The 12292-nt window shown below is 39.5% G+C and overlaps 1 protein-coding gene across 3 annotated transcripts in view; it reads left to right on the top strand.

The window, feature by feature from the left end:
- dennd3a (DENN domain containing 3a) overlaps positions 1-1861 on the top strand; it is a 48833-nt gene extending 46972 nt beyond the window's left edge. For 2 of the 3 annotated variants that reach the window (XM_088929706.1, XM_088929704.1), the window contains one exon: positions 306-1861. In XM_088929706.1, coding sequence (XP_088785832.1) covers positions 306-506 — 201 coding nt within the window. In that variant the 3' untranslated portion in view covers positions 507-1861. The remainder of the gene's footprint in view (positions 1-305) is intronic. The other variant, XM_088929705.1, reaches the window with a different exon arrangement.
- Positions 1862-12292: the final 10431 nt, after the last annotated feature.

Here is a 12292-nt window from a genome sequence, read left to right on the forward strand (position 1 = left end):
GGGAATAGCTGTCAAACGGACTTAGTTAAGATAATTAAATTGATCATATATGGGCTAAACTGGTATATACTGTAAATCCGCAAAAAAATGCAGCCCTCCAGAAATAGGTTTGGACAGCCTGGTCTAGGCTGCGGCTCTTATCCATCCTCTGACTGCCACTGTCTTCTCACTCTTGTGTATAGAGAACCTGGGTTATACTGCAAAATCCTAGACTATATACGGAAACAACCTTTTATTTCACAAGCTTCAATGTCCAGAGACAATGTTAAGCAGGGGCCCGGTGTCCCGTTTGTGTTGCCCGACAGATCTGGGTGGGCAGCCAAGGGAAGACTCCTGGGAAGCCCAGAGGGAAGATCTACGTGGTGGACACGGAGAAGCACAGTGTGGAGAAGGAGCTGGTGGCTCACACAGACTGCGTGCAGGCCCTGTGCTCCGCCGAGGACCGCTACGTGCTCAGCGGCTCGGCTTCCGAAGACGGGAAGATAGCCATCTGGAAGGTGGAGTAGAGCAGGCCTTCCGACCCGAGTTCGTTCCTTGAAGCCATGGGCCCGTGGACTTTTTCTTCTGCGACATGCTGGGATCAGGATCTTCGGACCACGGGGGAAAACAAACTCAGCCTTCTGGGTGTGAAACAGGTTTTAAAATGGTGGGAGACGCAGACCGTTTTTTATGAAGGATAATTGTGATGGCGTGTGGTTAATCTGGGGGGAAGAGGACTCACAGAGCTGAGAACTTTTGGAAGTCATGTTGAAAAATCGCTCGAAGGCAAAACCACCACCCACCTTTAGGGTATTTAGGGTATTTTGAGCTGAGGTGGAATAAAGACATTGTGGATCCCCAGACTGAGGTCTGGAGGTTCACATTATAGATGATAGAAATCTATGTTTTTCCATTATCTTTCATTTTAAGTACTAAAAATAATATTTTCGTAAAGACATACACATTTTTCTCAAAACATGTTTCTTTGAGAGTATTACTTTTAATTCAAGGTAGTCCTTGAAGTTGTATTTTTTTTACTATGCATGTTTTTATTTATGACAATGTAAATTATAGACAGTAGCTCTCAGTCTATCGAGAAAAAAAAACAGTTGGTTTGAATTGTAGTTTAAAAAAAACATTTAAAAACATTTATTGAAGGAAAAAAAAATCTTCAGTTTTAAGTTAACATCCAAGAATGTAGTGTGATGTTGAGGTGGAAGTTGAAAACAAACCCAGGCAACTGAATGAAGGGATTATTTCATTGTTTTGTTTCTGTTTGTTCTGCTCCATATTACTGAAACTGTACGTTCTTGCTTCTATATAACTTTTCCAAAAGAATACATTTTATAAGAACTTGGTTCCTTTTTTCAGGAGATTCCTGCTAGGACTGAAATATATTCATTTGAAGCTTAAGAAGAACAAAGTGTGTTTTACTTTGAACCAACCCAATTGGTTCTGTTTTCTTTTTTAACATGCGGTCATTCTGAACAAAATCATCCTCCAGTGATATTTAAGGATGTGCTGTTGACGCACAACCATATTTCATGTGTTGTTGTTTTCTTACATTAAGTACGGAATTTTTTTAATGTTTGAATACGATTTAATGAAATCTTGTAAAACAGTTATAAGTGAAAGCAATGTTCACTTGAATAGTCATATTTTGGAATATGACTGATTTACACTGTATATTGTTCCATCACCAGCAGCTAGTTTTATATAACTACCAGTAAAAAATATAATAAATGCTATGTAATTACTTCAAAAGGGTATATTTTGAAAGATGAACAAAAAAGAGCCTGTAAATGAAGCCCTATATATAGTTATAACATTAAGGTTAATGGAATAGTTTCAATATTAAATAGCAACATGTTTGCACACAAAACATTCTGCCTGTGACTCTTCTTTCTGATAATAATCCTGTCTTTTTGGGTTATCGTATGAGCAAAAATATACAGTACAATATCTTCAAAGCAATTATCTGCTGTAAAAATTCACACTGGTTAATTTAACATTTTGTTTTAATTCATATTTTGTATTTCTTGAGGCTGGTTTCTTAGACCCTGTTTATAAGTAGACTAGTTGTCCCAAATTAGAAGTAGGTAAGTGTTTCAAGAGGAGTGCTCATCAGATACTATATAACCATCTATATTGCTGAACCCCAGATCAACTACTGATAAAATTACAGGGCTGTCTCCTGCCTGAGGAGTTAAGGTAACAGCACGACTTAGTTAACACAGTAAGAAGTCTTTCCTTGTTATTTCTGCAGCATGTTTGTTACCCACTTGCTGAATATGCCTGTAGGTAGCAAGCAGTGAGAGATCAGAGCTTGCACTATATCCAGATGTGGATTTCACATCACTTAGAGCTAATAGAGACCCTGGCAGTCCATCATTATATCCAAATATACTGTAATATATTAGACAATTTATTAATATAGAAGTATTTATATTATGTATGTAAACATTTAGGTTTTTGAGCCATTAGTCACACTGTGGAACCTTCTAGTGCTTCTCAGTATCTCACCACTAGGTGGCATAGTTGGCAGAAATCTGAATGCTGAGAAGGCCAGACGTTTTTCCAGACACTGCTTATTTTTGTTGGCAAATTTCTATAAAAAAAATGGGGATATTGTAAATCTTGTGGTATTTCAGACTGTTTTTGAAGCACAGTATTCAACTCCTTCCTCCTTCACCTTTCTCCAGGTGACAATTCTCATTTGTGTTATAAGGCTTCAAAAACACTTTTCACTTTGGAAAGGAAAGGAGAAAGGTCTCCAACACCTCATTTCCAGGTGGTTTTCCTTTCAGCGATAGCCACAGCACCAGGGCAGCCAGCCCTCTCAACAGACACGTGGTTTCCCACAGCTACAACAAACTTTTACTGCTCTTCAGAGCAGTGGCTATTGTACTTGAACTTGTCACTTGAACATCTACCCTAGCACTGCATCTTGAACTTCCATTGCTGTTAAATTACTGGCTTATGAGAGAGGAACCCCCACTACTCCAACAGCAATCACAAAGCCTGAAACTGTTGCAAGCTTTCTCTTCTGAGTCCCTCAACAGGACTAACTGAACTTACCTTGGAGTCCCTTCTTATAGTCTACAAACACCTGTAACAGGTGTTTAATTTAATTGACTGATTGAGCAGCAAATGAGACAAAGGCTTTGCACACATTCTCCTGCTGTCAATTAGCCAATTAATCCAGCACTACAAGAAACCGGCTCAAGGTAGGATACACCCTAGATGGGACACAAACAGTCACACTAGGACCCACTTTCCCAGAAGCCAGTTAACCTACTGGTATGTTTTTGGACTGTGGAACCAGAGCACCTGGCAGGAACCCATGCAAACACAGAGAGAACATGCAAACTCCACACAGACAGCACCCCAGGTCTGGAATTGAACCCAGGGCCCTAGTGCTGTTAGGCAGCAATGCTAACACTGTGCCACACCGTGTCACTCTGTTGCACACATAAGTGTATATAAATAATTTATTTGTCCTGCAGGAGAATAACATATATACATTTGATGTGCCATGTGTAAGTCTATCCTGTCTTGTCTGCTCTTCTTTCTATAGTACAGACACTTACCATGGTGATGACTGACTCTGTCTCTGACTGTTGTGACCCCGAGTGTCCCTGAAGTACACAGACAGACCAGAACATGACCATCCTAAAAAAGAGAAGGATATACTGTATAATGCCCTAGCTCAGGGGCTCCCAATTCTGGTCCTGGAGGAAGAGACACCTGCTGGTTTTTGACTCAAGGGAAGCATGACTACCTAACAGAAGACTTTTGGACTGAAAAGTTTTATTTTACTTAAGAAACGCAATAGTTAAAAGGCAACTAACATGTTAAAAATATGTTTAACCTACTCAAAGGCTGTGAGATGCATGACCTTGGTACTTTGATTTAGAAATTCTGGCAGGACTCTTTATTTATCCAGTCTTACTGTTATTCATGTTATTACTGATATGTGCAAGGATGGTAAGTATAGATGTGCTGGGTGGATACTGTTTATTCTCTCTCTGTGTTGTATATTTGTATTGTATGTCTTCTAATTGCATGAGTTCATCAAACCAGATTCCACACACCTGGTTGTTACGGCAATGAAGGACTGAACTTCAACTGCAAACAGTCACGGCTCAAATTAAATATTTTATTAAGTCAATTAAGGACTCTGTTGTGTCCTTGGTAGTTCCCTCTCACCTGCAGGTGGGTGGTCCCCAGGACCAGGACTGAGAACCTCATCTCTAGAGCACTTTCCTGGCTAATAGTGTAGGTCACTCCGCCTGGGAAAGGAGCTGTCTCTGGCTGAAGCAATGAATGCTCTTCAGGATGCGATCGATGCCAGAAAACACTCAGTGTGGTTAAACTCATGCTGAAACAGATCCTGCTGATAATTGAATTGCATCTATTTTTGCATGTTGTCATTGCCAGTAGCCATATCACCCTGCAACTCACAACTGGCGGGTTGCCAGTGGGTCACTGAAGCTCAGCAGGTGTGAGCCTGCTTTTTCCTGGGAAAAACTAAAGTTGCTGCTGAAAGAGGTGTTAATGGGGCCAGCAGGGGGCACTCAACCTGTGGTCTATGTGGGTCCTAATGCCCCAGTATAGTGACAGGGACACTGTACTGTAAAAAAAGGCGCCCTCCTTCGGATGAGACATAAAACCGAGGTCCTGACTCTCTGCGGTCATTAAAAATCCCAGGGTGTTTCTCGAAAAGAGTAGGGGTGTAACCCTGGCGTCCTGGCCAAATTTCCCATTGGCCCTTACCAATCATGGCCTCCTAATAATCCCCATCTTGGAATTGGCTTCATCACTCTGTTCTCCTCCCCACTGATAGCTGATGTGTGGTGAGCCTTCTAGCGCACTATGGCTGCTGTTGCATCATCCAGGTGGGGCTGCACACTGGTGGTGTTGGAGGGGAGTCCCCATTGCCTGTAAAGCGCTTTGAGTGGAGTGTCCAGAAAAGCACTACATACTGTAAGTATAAGCAATTATTATTATCCTTCCTTATGAATATCCCCAGTAACGCATGTTGTTGTGTTTGAGGAATATGACAGCAATTTCTCTTTGCATGGGTCTACTACAGCTTGACTCTTATGTTTTCCATACCCCTTTTCTCACGCCACTGGAGAAATTACTGATCGGTTTATTTTGTTCTAGTCTATGATGTTGAAAAACACCACCGTGGGCTGAACAAAATGGCCTCACCACTGAATTTCAGAATGTCTACATTGGTACTAAGCCATCTTCGAAGGGCCCTTAAGCTTTCTGCATGTTTGGTGCTCTGTTGTGGATAAAAAAAACTTCAAAGCAACAGACCTCAAAGGCTGCAATTTAAAAAAAAAATTAAAATTCAATTAACTATACAGTAATAATCTGTATCTGATTCCCTAAATGTAATGTAAATGAAGAAATTCTTTGACTCCAGTTTCAGACAGTACACTTGCTGGCACTTTTGCTCCTGTATGTACTGATGCTCTGAGTGATGACAGCCATACTCCAGTCATGGGAAGCTGAGATCACAGATCAATTACACTCTATCTGCACAAACACACGCTGTACATGCGCATCAGCCACTTAGCCAACTAAAACAATAAGGCCAAACACCACTTATTTAGGATACATGCACACAGGACCCCTGTTCAGTGACGTGGCTGTGAATTTATTAATGTACAGAGGTGCAGCTATAGTAAATGCGCATTGATTGACCTTATCTGTCACACATTCTACAGGAACCTTTCCTCTCTTCCCTATTTTGCTCATCAGTAAGAACCGCAATTGTGATGGATATTCTGTTTAAACTAAAAAATTATAATTGTCAAATCAATAATTGAATGCCCAAATCCGGCCCTGGCTTAGATCGGAAAAGGGAACGACCCAAACTACACTCCCACGCTGGTTCACGTAAACCCTGAGAGAACCCTGCCCAGAGACGATCAGGGACACTGGCACCAGGCCTGGGGCTGGTGTCCAAAATGGCGACATGGAGCTGTCATGTGGGCTCACTCCCTACGAGGCGAAGGATGGGGGTCGGGTATGATGCCAGTCAGATGACAGGCATGAGCAGGACAGACTACTTCTTCCGATATTCCTTGAAATTACTGAGACCCCCAATTATTAAGACTGTACAATCCAAAAAATAACATAAGATCACTTTAAGATACGATCACTTTATTGGCCATATACAATTTCTTGTATTAGGAATTTGTCTTTTCGCATAGCCAGCTTGCTCTCCATGAGACACACAGACAGGGAGAGAAGCTGGGGGTCAGAGCACAGGGTCAGCCATTTATACGGCGCCCCTGGAGCGGTTGGGGTTAAGGGCCTTGCTCAGGGGCCCAACAGAACAGGATTCCTCTGCCTGCCGAGGGATACGAACCAGCAACCTTCCAGCCACAGGCGCAGATCCTTAGCCACAGAGCCACCGCTCCCCTCATTTTGAAGAACATTCAAGACACACCACTGCCCTCACTCTTTCTTTACATTCACCATGGAAAAATACACAGAGCACACTAAAGAATGACAAGAGAAGCTGTTTAATTGAAATATATATATATATTTAAATTATTTTGTATGGGATTGTGAACAAAGCTTTTTCATACAACACTCTGTGGACAAAGAAGTCTTCTTTGTATGACCAATAAAACCCAGTAACCTCAAGAAACCAAAACAAAGATTATACACTTCTTCAAAAGTGTCGAAAAGCTTGAAAAAAAAAACTCCCAATAAAACCTTACAATTTCTTCAGTGAAATCATGCAACAGTATTTTTTTCCAACACCCCCAGCATTAAAATTCAGAGTGAAAGAAAACAAAAACACTAAAATAAAAACTTTAAGGTTGAACACAAAGAAAACAAAGACCATGTGTCCATTCCACCTACCTGCAGGAGTCTGGGCCTTTCCACACTCATGCACTGCAAAGTGTAACTTGGTTCAAACTGTACATGGACTCAATAAGGTTTCTCATAGAAACTCTAGAGAGGACACACTTCTCACTCCTGAGAGAAACCCTCTCCAGCAATGACCTGGCCCATTCCAAACATACAGAAGGCACAAAACCCTGTTTATCATCATTTTTTTGTGTGTGTGTGCCTGTCCTTTCTGTGACATTTGATGGTCTGTCTAAAGTGCTTTCAGCATGCTTTACGTTGCTAAAACTGATGGGCACAAAATCACATGCCACATGCAGTGATGGTCACGAACGGGAACTCATAAAGAGATTAAGTTTTGCCCAACATAAGTCAACCTTTTTTGCTTCAGGACGTAACCCCTTAAATATCCCCCTTTCTTCCAAACCCACGATGTAAACAATAAACACTGCGTCTAATCCTTACAGAAACTGTGTGTTGACATGGTCACAGAGTTCTGGTTCTCTTTTAGCATGTTTTAAGATAGTAAACTATCATGCTTTCAAACCAAACTGAAGCTGAATCCTCTACAGCCAGTGGGGTTTCCACAGGTTTGCCTACTGGCGTACAATGTGGTGCAGTCTAGTCCTGCGCCCCCACTACATAAGGAAGGCCTTTGTCCAATTAGTGCCCTCATATCACACAGTTTCCAGCACTAGCTCTTTTGCAACACCTGTTTGCTTTAATCCCTTTTGTCTTTCAATACCTTATGTGTTTAACACACGCTCTTATTTAAATTGTTAAATGACATTACTATACTCGGCAAGAGCTACAATAGCGCCCCAACTTAATAAGTTGATAAAAAAAGCAGTTGATTTACGATCAGTTCACTATGGAACCAAATATTCAAGAAAGAAACAAAAAAAAGAAACAGATCCAACAATGAAGTGCCTATTTGCAGACTTGAAAAAGGAGAGCAACTACACCACGCGTGTAAAAGAGATTATATAAAATTTTAAATCAGTGTCATTATGAAGTTCCTAGAGGGGTAAAGCTGTGCTACACCTGAAGCACATTATGATCAGCCGAGCAAAAGTGGTTTGCTCAACTGCTCCCATTACGTCAGGTGACTCAGAAAGAGTCCTGAAACAGCTGCTGTCACTCAAGAAACACCAAAAGAGGATTTGTTTATTCAGACATTGCATTGGACAAATAGACCACTGACAGTCTCCTGCCCCTTTCATCTCTGCTTCCTATATTTTAAACCCCATCTGTTTTATTTTGTGTCAGGTAATTAATTCTAACATTAAAGAGCAAGGTCAATTAAGCTAATTTCATTCACCTTTCATCTGCCTACAGCCTGCTACCCTTCCACAAAGAGTTGAAGAAGAAAAGCAGACTAAGATAGCCTGAAAAGTACTTGATGCTGTTTGTTTTGATGCAGGCATATATTTAAATCCTTGCCGTATTTTGCACGCAAGGTATTCCTTGTTTCCTGCTGTTTGTGAAGAATAAAGTTAATTTCTGAAGCTGGGCAAAAACATTTAAAAACATTTCCAGCTCTAGAGGGAGTGATAGCTCAATTCATAATGCAGCAAGGTATTGTAGCATTACAGTGTACACCTGGTGAACAAGTTACAATTCTAGCTTCACGTAACAGTGATTCAAATTCTGAAACAAAGGTTCCTCTCCTGAAGAGACTTGCACAGATAAAACGAGTAAAATATTTTTGGTATATCTTTCACAGAAAAAAAAGTAATGCCTACAGCACTCATCACTGTATAATGTTTGGCGAGGCTGTTGTGTGAAATGAAATGAAACAATTCTCATTTTGGCATTAATCTAGAAGAAAGCAAAAACATGTTTTTAGGCCAGTGACTTCTCTCACTTTGAATAGGTCTAGAAATGAAATTATATTACTCCGAAAGTAAGTCTCATTTCACAGATATTTTTTTTGGTTGAAGAACAATTCAAGGCAAAAGTCATTTGTTTTTTAGGCACCCTGCTCATTTGAAAGAGGCTGTGCAAAACTAGAAATATTTTACGTAGATATCCTTTTACGGATGGATTGTTAGCTTATGTGGGTGTTTAATAGACTCCAATCATGTTTTTTTTCCCCACCATTTCTACTTTACTGACTCTAAGGAATAATGGTGATGATTTTTATTTTATAAAGCTCCTTTCATGTGACATCACATCCTCCTCAGTCATTTGAGTCATACCCACTTCACGCCAGTGACACAAGGAGAAAAACTTGTTTTAAAAGTTTTAAAAGAATACAAAATCCACGCCTTACATAACTCCTGATTCCATGACATGGTATTTGAACAACTAACAATTAGCTGAACTGGGTACCCAGGAAATGGTAAAAATTAAACTGTAGCTGTATTTGTCTTTTTGAAGAAGGGGACTGGTTTCACAGTAATGTCTAGTAAAGAAATCAGTACTGAGCATTACACCTTAACAGCATGTTAATACTTCTAAACTGCCTCTTCTGCAGTTACATACACAGTCTAGCTAAGAGTCAACGAGGCCTTTTCTCTCACAAGCTTCAGGTTTGAGTTCAAACAAAAAGAAAACATCAAAGTCAACAGACAACAGATCCAAGTGATACAAGCTACATGACTAACAAACAGGCCTGGTCAAAATGTACAGAGAATTGGTGGCCAGCATTTCTAGAATTTGAAAACTTGGCTACAAAACCAATGGCGTCTCATCTCCCTCCTGTTTAATAGGAAAATACAAATTATGTCAGCAACATTCATCACTCTGCGGGTCTAGCAAAACAATGTGTTGCTACTGTATATACGTAAAAGTATTTGTGAAGCCATTTTCAATGCAGTGTTGGATACCAAACCACCCAGTTGGGTGCTGCTGAACTACACGTTTGGTATGTTACTGGTTGTCTATCTTATGCGATTAACAAAGCATAAAATTCGGAAGATGTATTTTTGGCTGAACTGGGTGCAACAATAGTTAAAGAGTTAAAGAACTCAGCGTAGGCTTAGATGGTCACAGTCCATGTACTGTATTTCACTCTAATTGCAACCACAAGGTATTATCGGAAACTGTAATCATAACCGCCATCATCAATGCTTTTACGGAACAGAATCCAAAACTATATATCATAGAGGAGCTGGAAGATAAAAGGTTGTCATTAGCCATCCCCGTGATCCTCTTAAGAAAATGGATGGTAATGATATTGTAGTGAAATTTCTGTGGCTTGAATGCCATTATGATAGTGAGGCCCAGAAGGATTGTTTGAGTATTTACTATAAAAGGATATTAACTGGCTTCAAAGGGCATTGTACAAAGCAGGTAATCAGAGCCCAGTAAACTTATTAAGCCAGATCTTCAAGTATCTGAAGATGACAGTCAATTATTTAATTTGGCTGCCGCTGTAGAAAGTGGTTTCGAATGATGACCGGTAATTGGCCTAATTGTCGCTTAGCTTGTAACATAAGAGATATGGAAATGAACCATTACAATGAACAAGCAAGTGATGCGTCACTTTGTCCTACAGCAAAGTCCTACAGCAGGTTAACATTTTCTTCCCGCTGTCTGTCAGAGCCCTGCTGTGTGGTGTGCAGCAGGGCTCTCAAGGATTTTGTCCACAAAAAGTAAGCAGGAAAGGGTTTAAGGCATTTTAAGTGAACATTCATGAGTCTTTTCTCTTTAACTGATGCCTGTCAAACAACAAGGGAAAATTGATGTTTCTGTTTTTATTTTAAAATAATTACTTAGTATTGCAGTGCCTAATTTTTGGTTTTAGATCCAGTATTTCTATTACACCACATAATGTAATCACTTGGTTTCCTACTATATACTGTAGCAATACTGCTCCTTTCATTAGTATGAGGCTCACTTTTAGCTGGGACCCGAAGTTCCAAATGATTGAACCATTGATGTTCTTTTAATACTACCGACAATATTGCTTTCTCATCACTGTTATACTGGGGCAATATACAGTATCAAATAAAAACTGTTTCCATATCATGAAATCATCAATGCAGTTTATAAATTGGAACTGCAATGTATCTTAATGTAATTAAAAACCTGCTTAACAAATGACATTTGACCAACAGCTTCAGGTGTGATTTTAAGGAGCTCTTGTACCTTAAATTACAATTAAAACAAAAAGAGACTAGCAGAAGTTGAATTTTAAAAACAACCCAAACTGGTTGCAACTGCTAATTTTGGAATTGTAACTGGAAGGATGTGGATTCAAATTCTGGGCTGGACCCTGCTTTGGTACTGCACTCGTAGCATTCCAGTAAAAATATCAGACAGCAGAAACTTCATTGTACTGTAAATAAGAGTTTGCTCTCAATCGACAATCCTATTCTGTCCTTTCAGTTCCAAGATACAAGGCTCTCATTACACAGTTTAGAGCTGAATCCTGAAAGGCAAGTGTCTTTGAAGGTAAAAGAGCAAAATGAAGCATTCTTTCCAGTTTTTGGAACTTCTCAATGTATACAGAGGAGCTCAAAACCACTTATTTATAATAGTGTAGACAACAGCTCTGCACAGGAGAGCAGTTACTCCTCCACCCTCTCTTAAGCAGAGATCAAATCACCATTTGTCTTGGCTGAATCAGAAGTAATCCGAACCTGACTCAGATCTCCGTCATGCAAAGTGACAGAACTACAGTATTCACACAGTGTACAACATAAGTCTGAATAGCAATGAAGGAATTCCACAGACTACACAGTATCCGGAGGTGCACTGATTTCAAAATGATGTCAAAGAGACATACACCTGAGATATCTAAATATAAACCAATCAATTTGCAAACCATTTCTCCTTAATCCCTGTTGACACAGTCAACTTCCCATCCAGCAGAACAAAATGCACTGGAGTACAAATGTTTTTCAGATCAGAGAATATTTTTTCACACAAGCTTTTACTAGTATGGTCAGCAGTTCTTTAAAACTGTAAATGCAATATTATTTTTTGTATAGGTATTTCAAAAAAATTCAGTGTTTTAAAACTTTTAGCTCAGAAGGCACACCCTCAAAGCCTTTCCAATATAGAAAAGTAGTTTCCTGAACATCTTTAAAATTCTTCTTGTCTGATTTTAGAATGTGTTTTTTTTATACAAATCAGGCACTCGGAGCTGTTGAAGTTACAGTGGAGCAAACTGAAAAGATCACAAAATTATATTTTCAAGTTCCTCACAAGTTTTATGACTATGTATTTCAGGGTAGGGATCTCTTAACAGAAAATGTTTAAGCTTCAAGTACCAATAGTTTTCCCTTGAAGAGTGAAAACTGCATTTTTGTCTGTAATATTCTGTCTGTTCATTGTTTAATCTTCATTTAAACGTTCAATTTATTAAAATTTCAATTTGGTATTTCTAAAAAAAAAAGAAACAGAAAATTTATTTTGATTAACAAAGGTGAAAAGGTGCATTCAATACAGTGTTCTTTCATAGGTCTACATGAGAAAGGCTTAA

This window comes from Atractosteus spatula, chromosome 12, assembly GCF_055471065.1.
Source record: "Atractosteus spatula isolate fAtrSpa1 chromosome 12, fAtrSpa1.hap1, whole genome shotgun sequence".
Lineage (NCBI taxonomy): Eukaryota > Metazoa > Chordata > Actinopteri > Semionotiformes > Lepisosteidae > Atractosteus > Atractosteus spatula.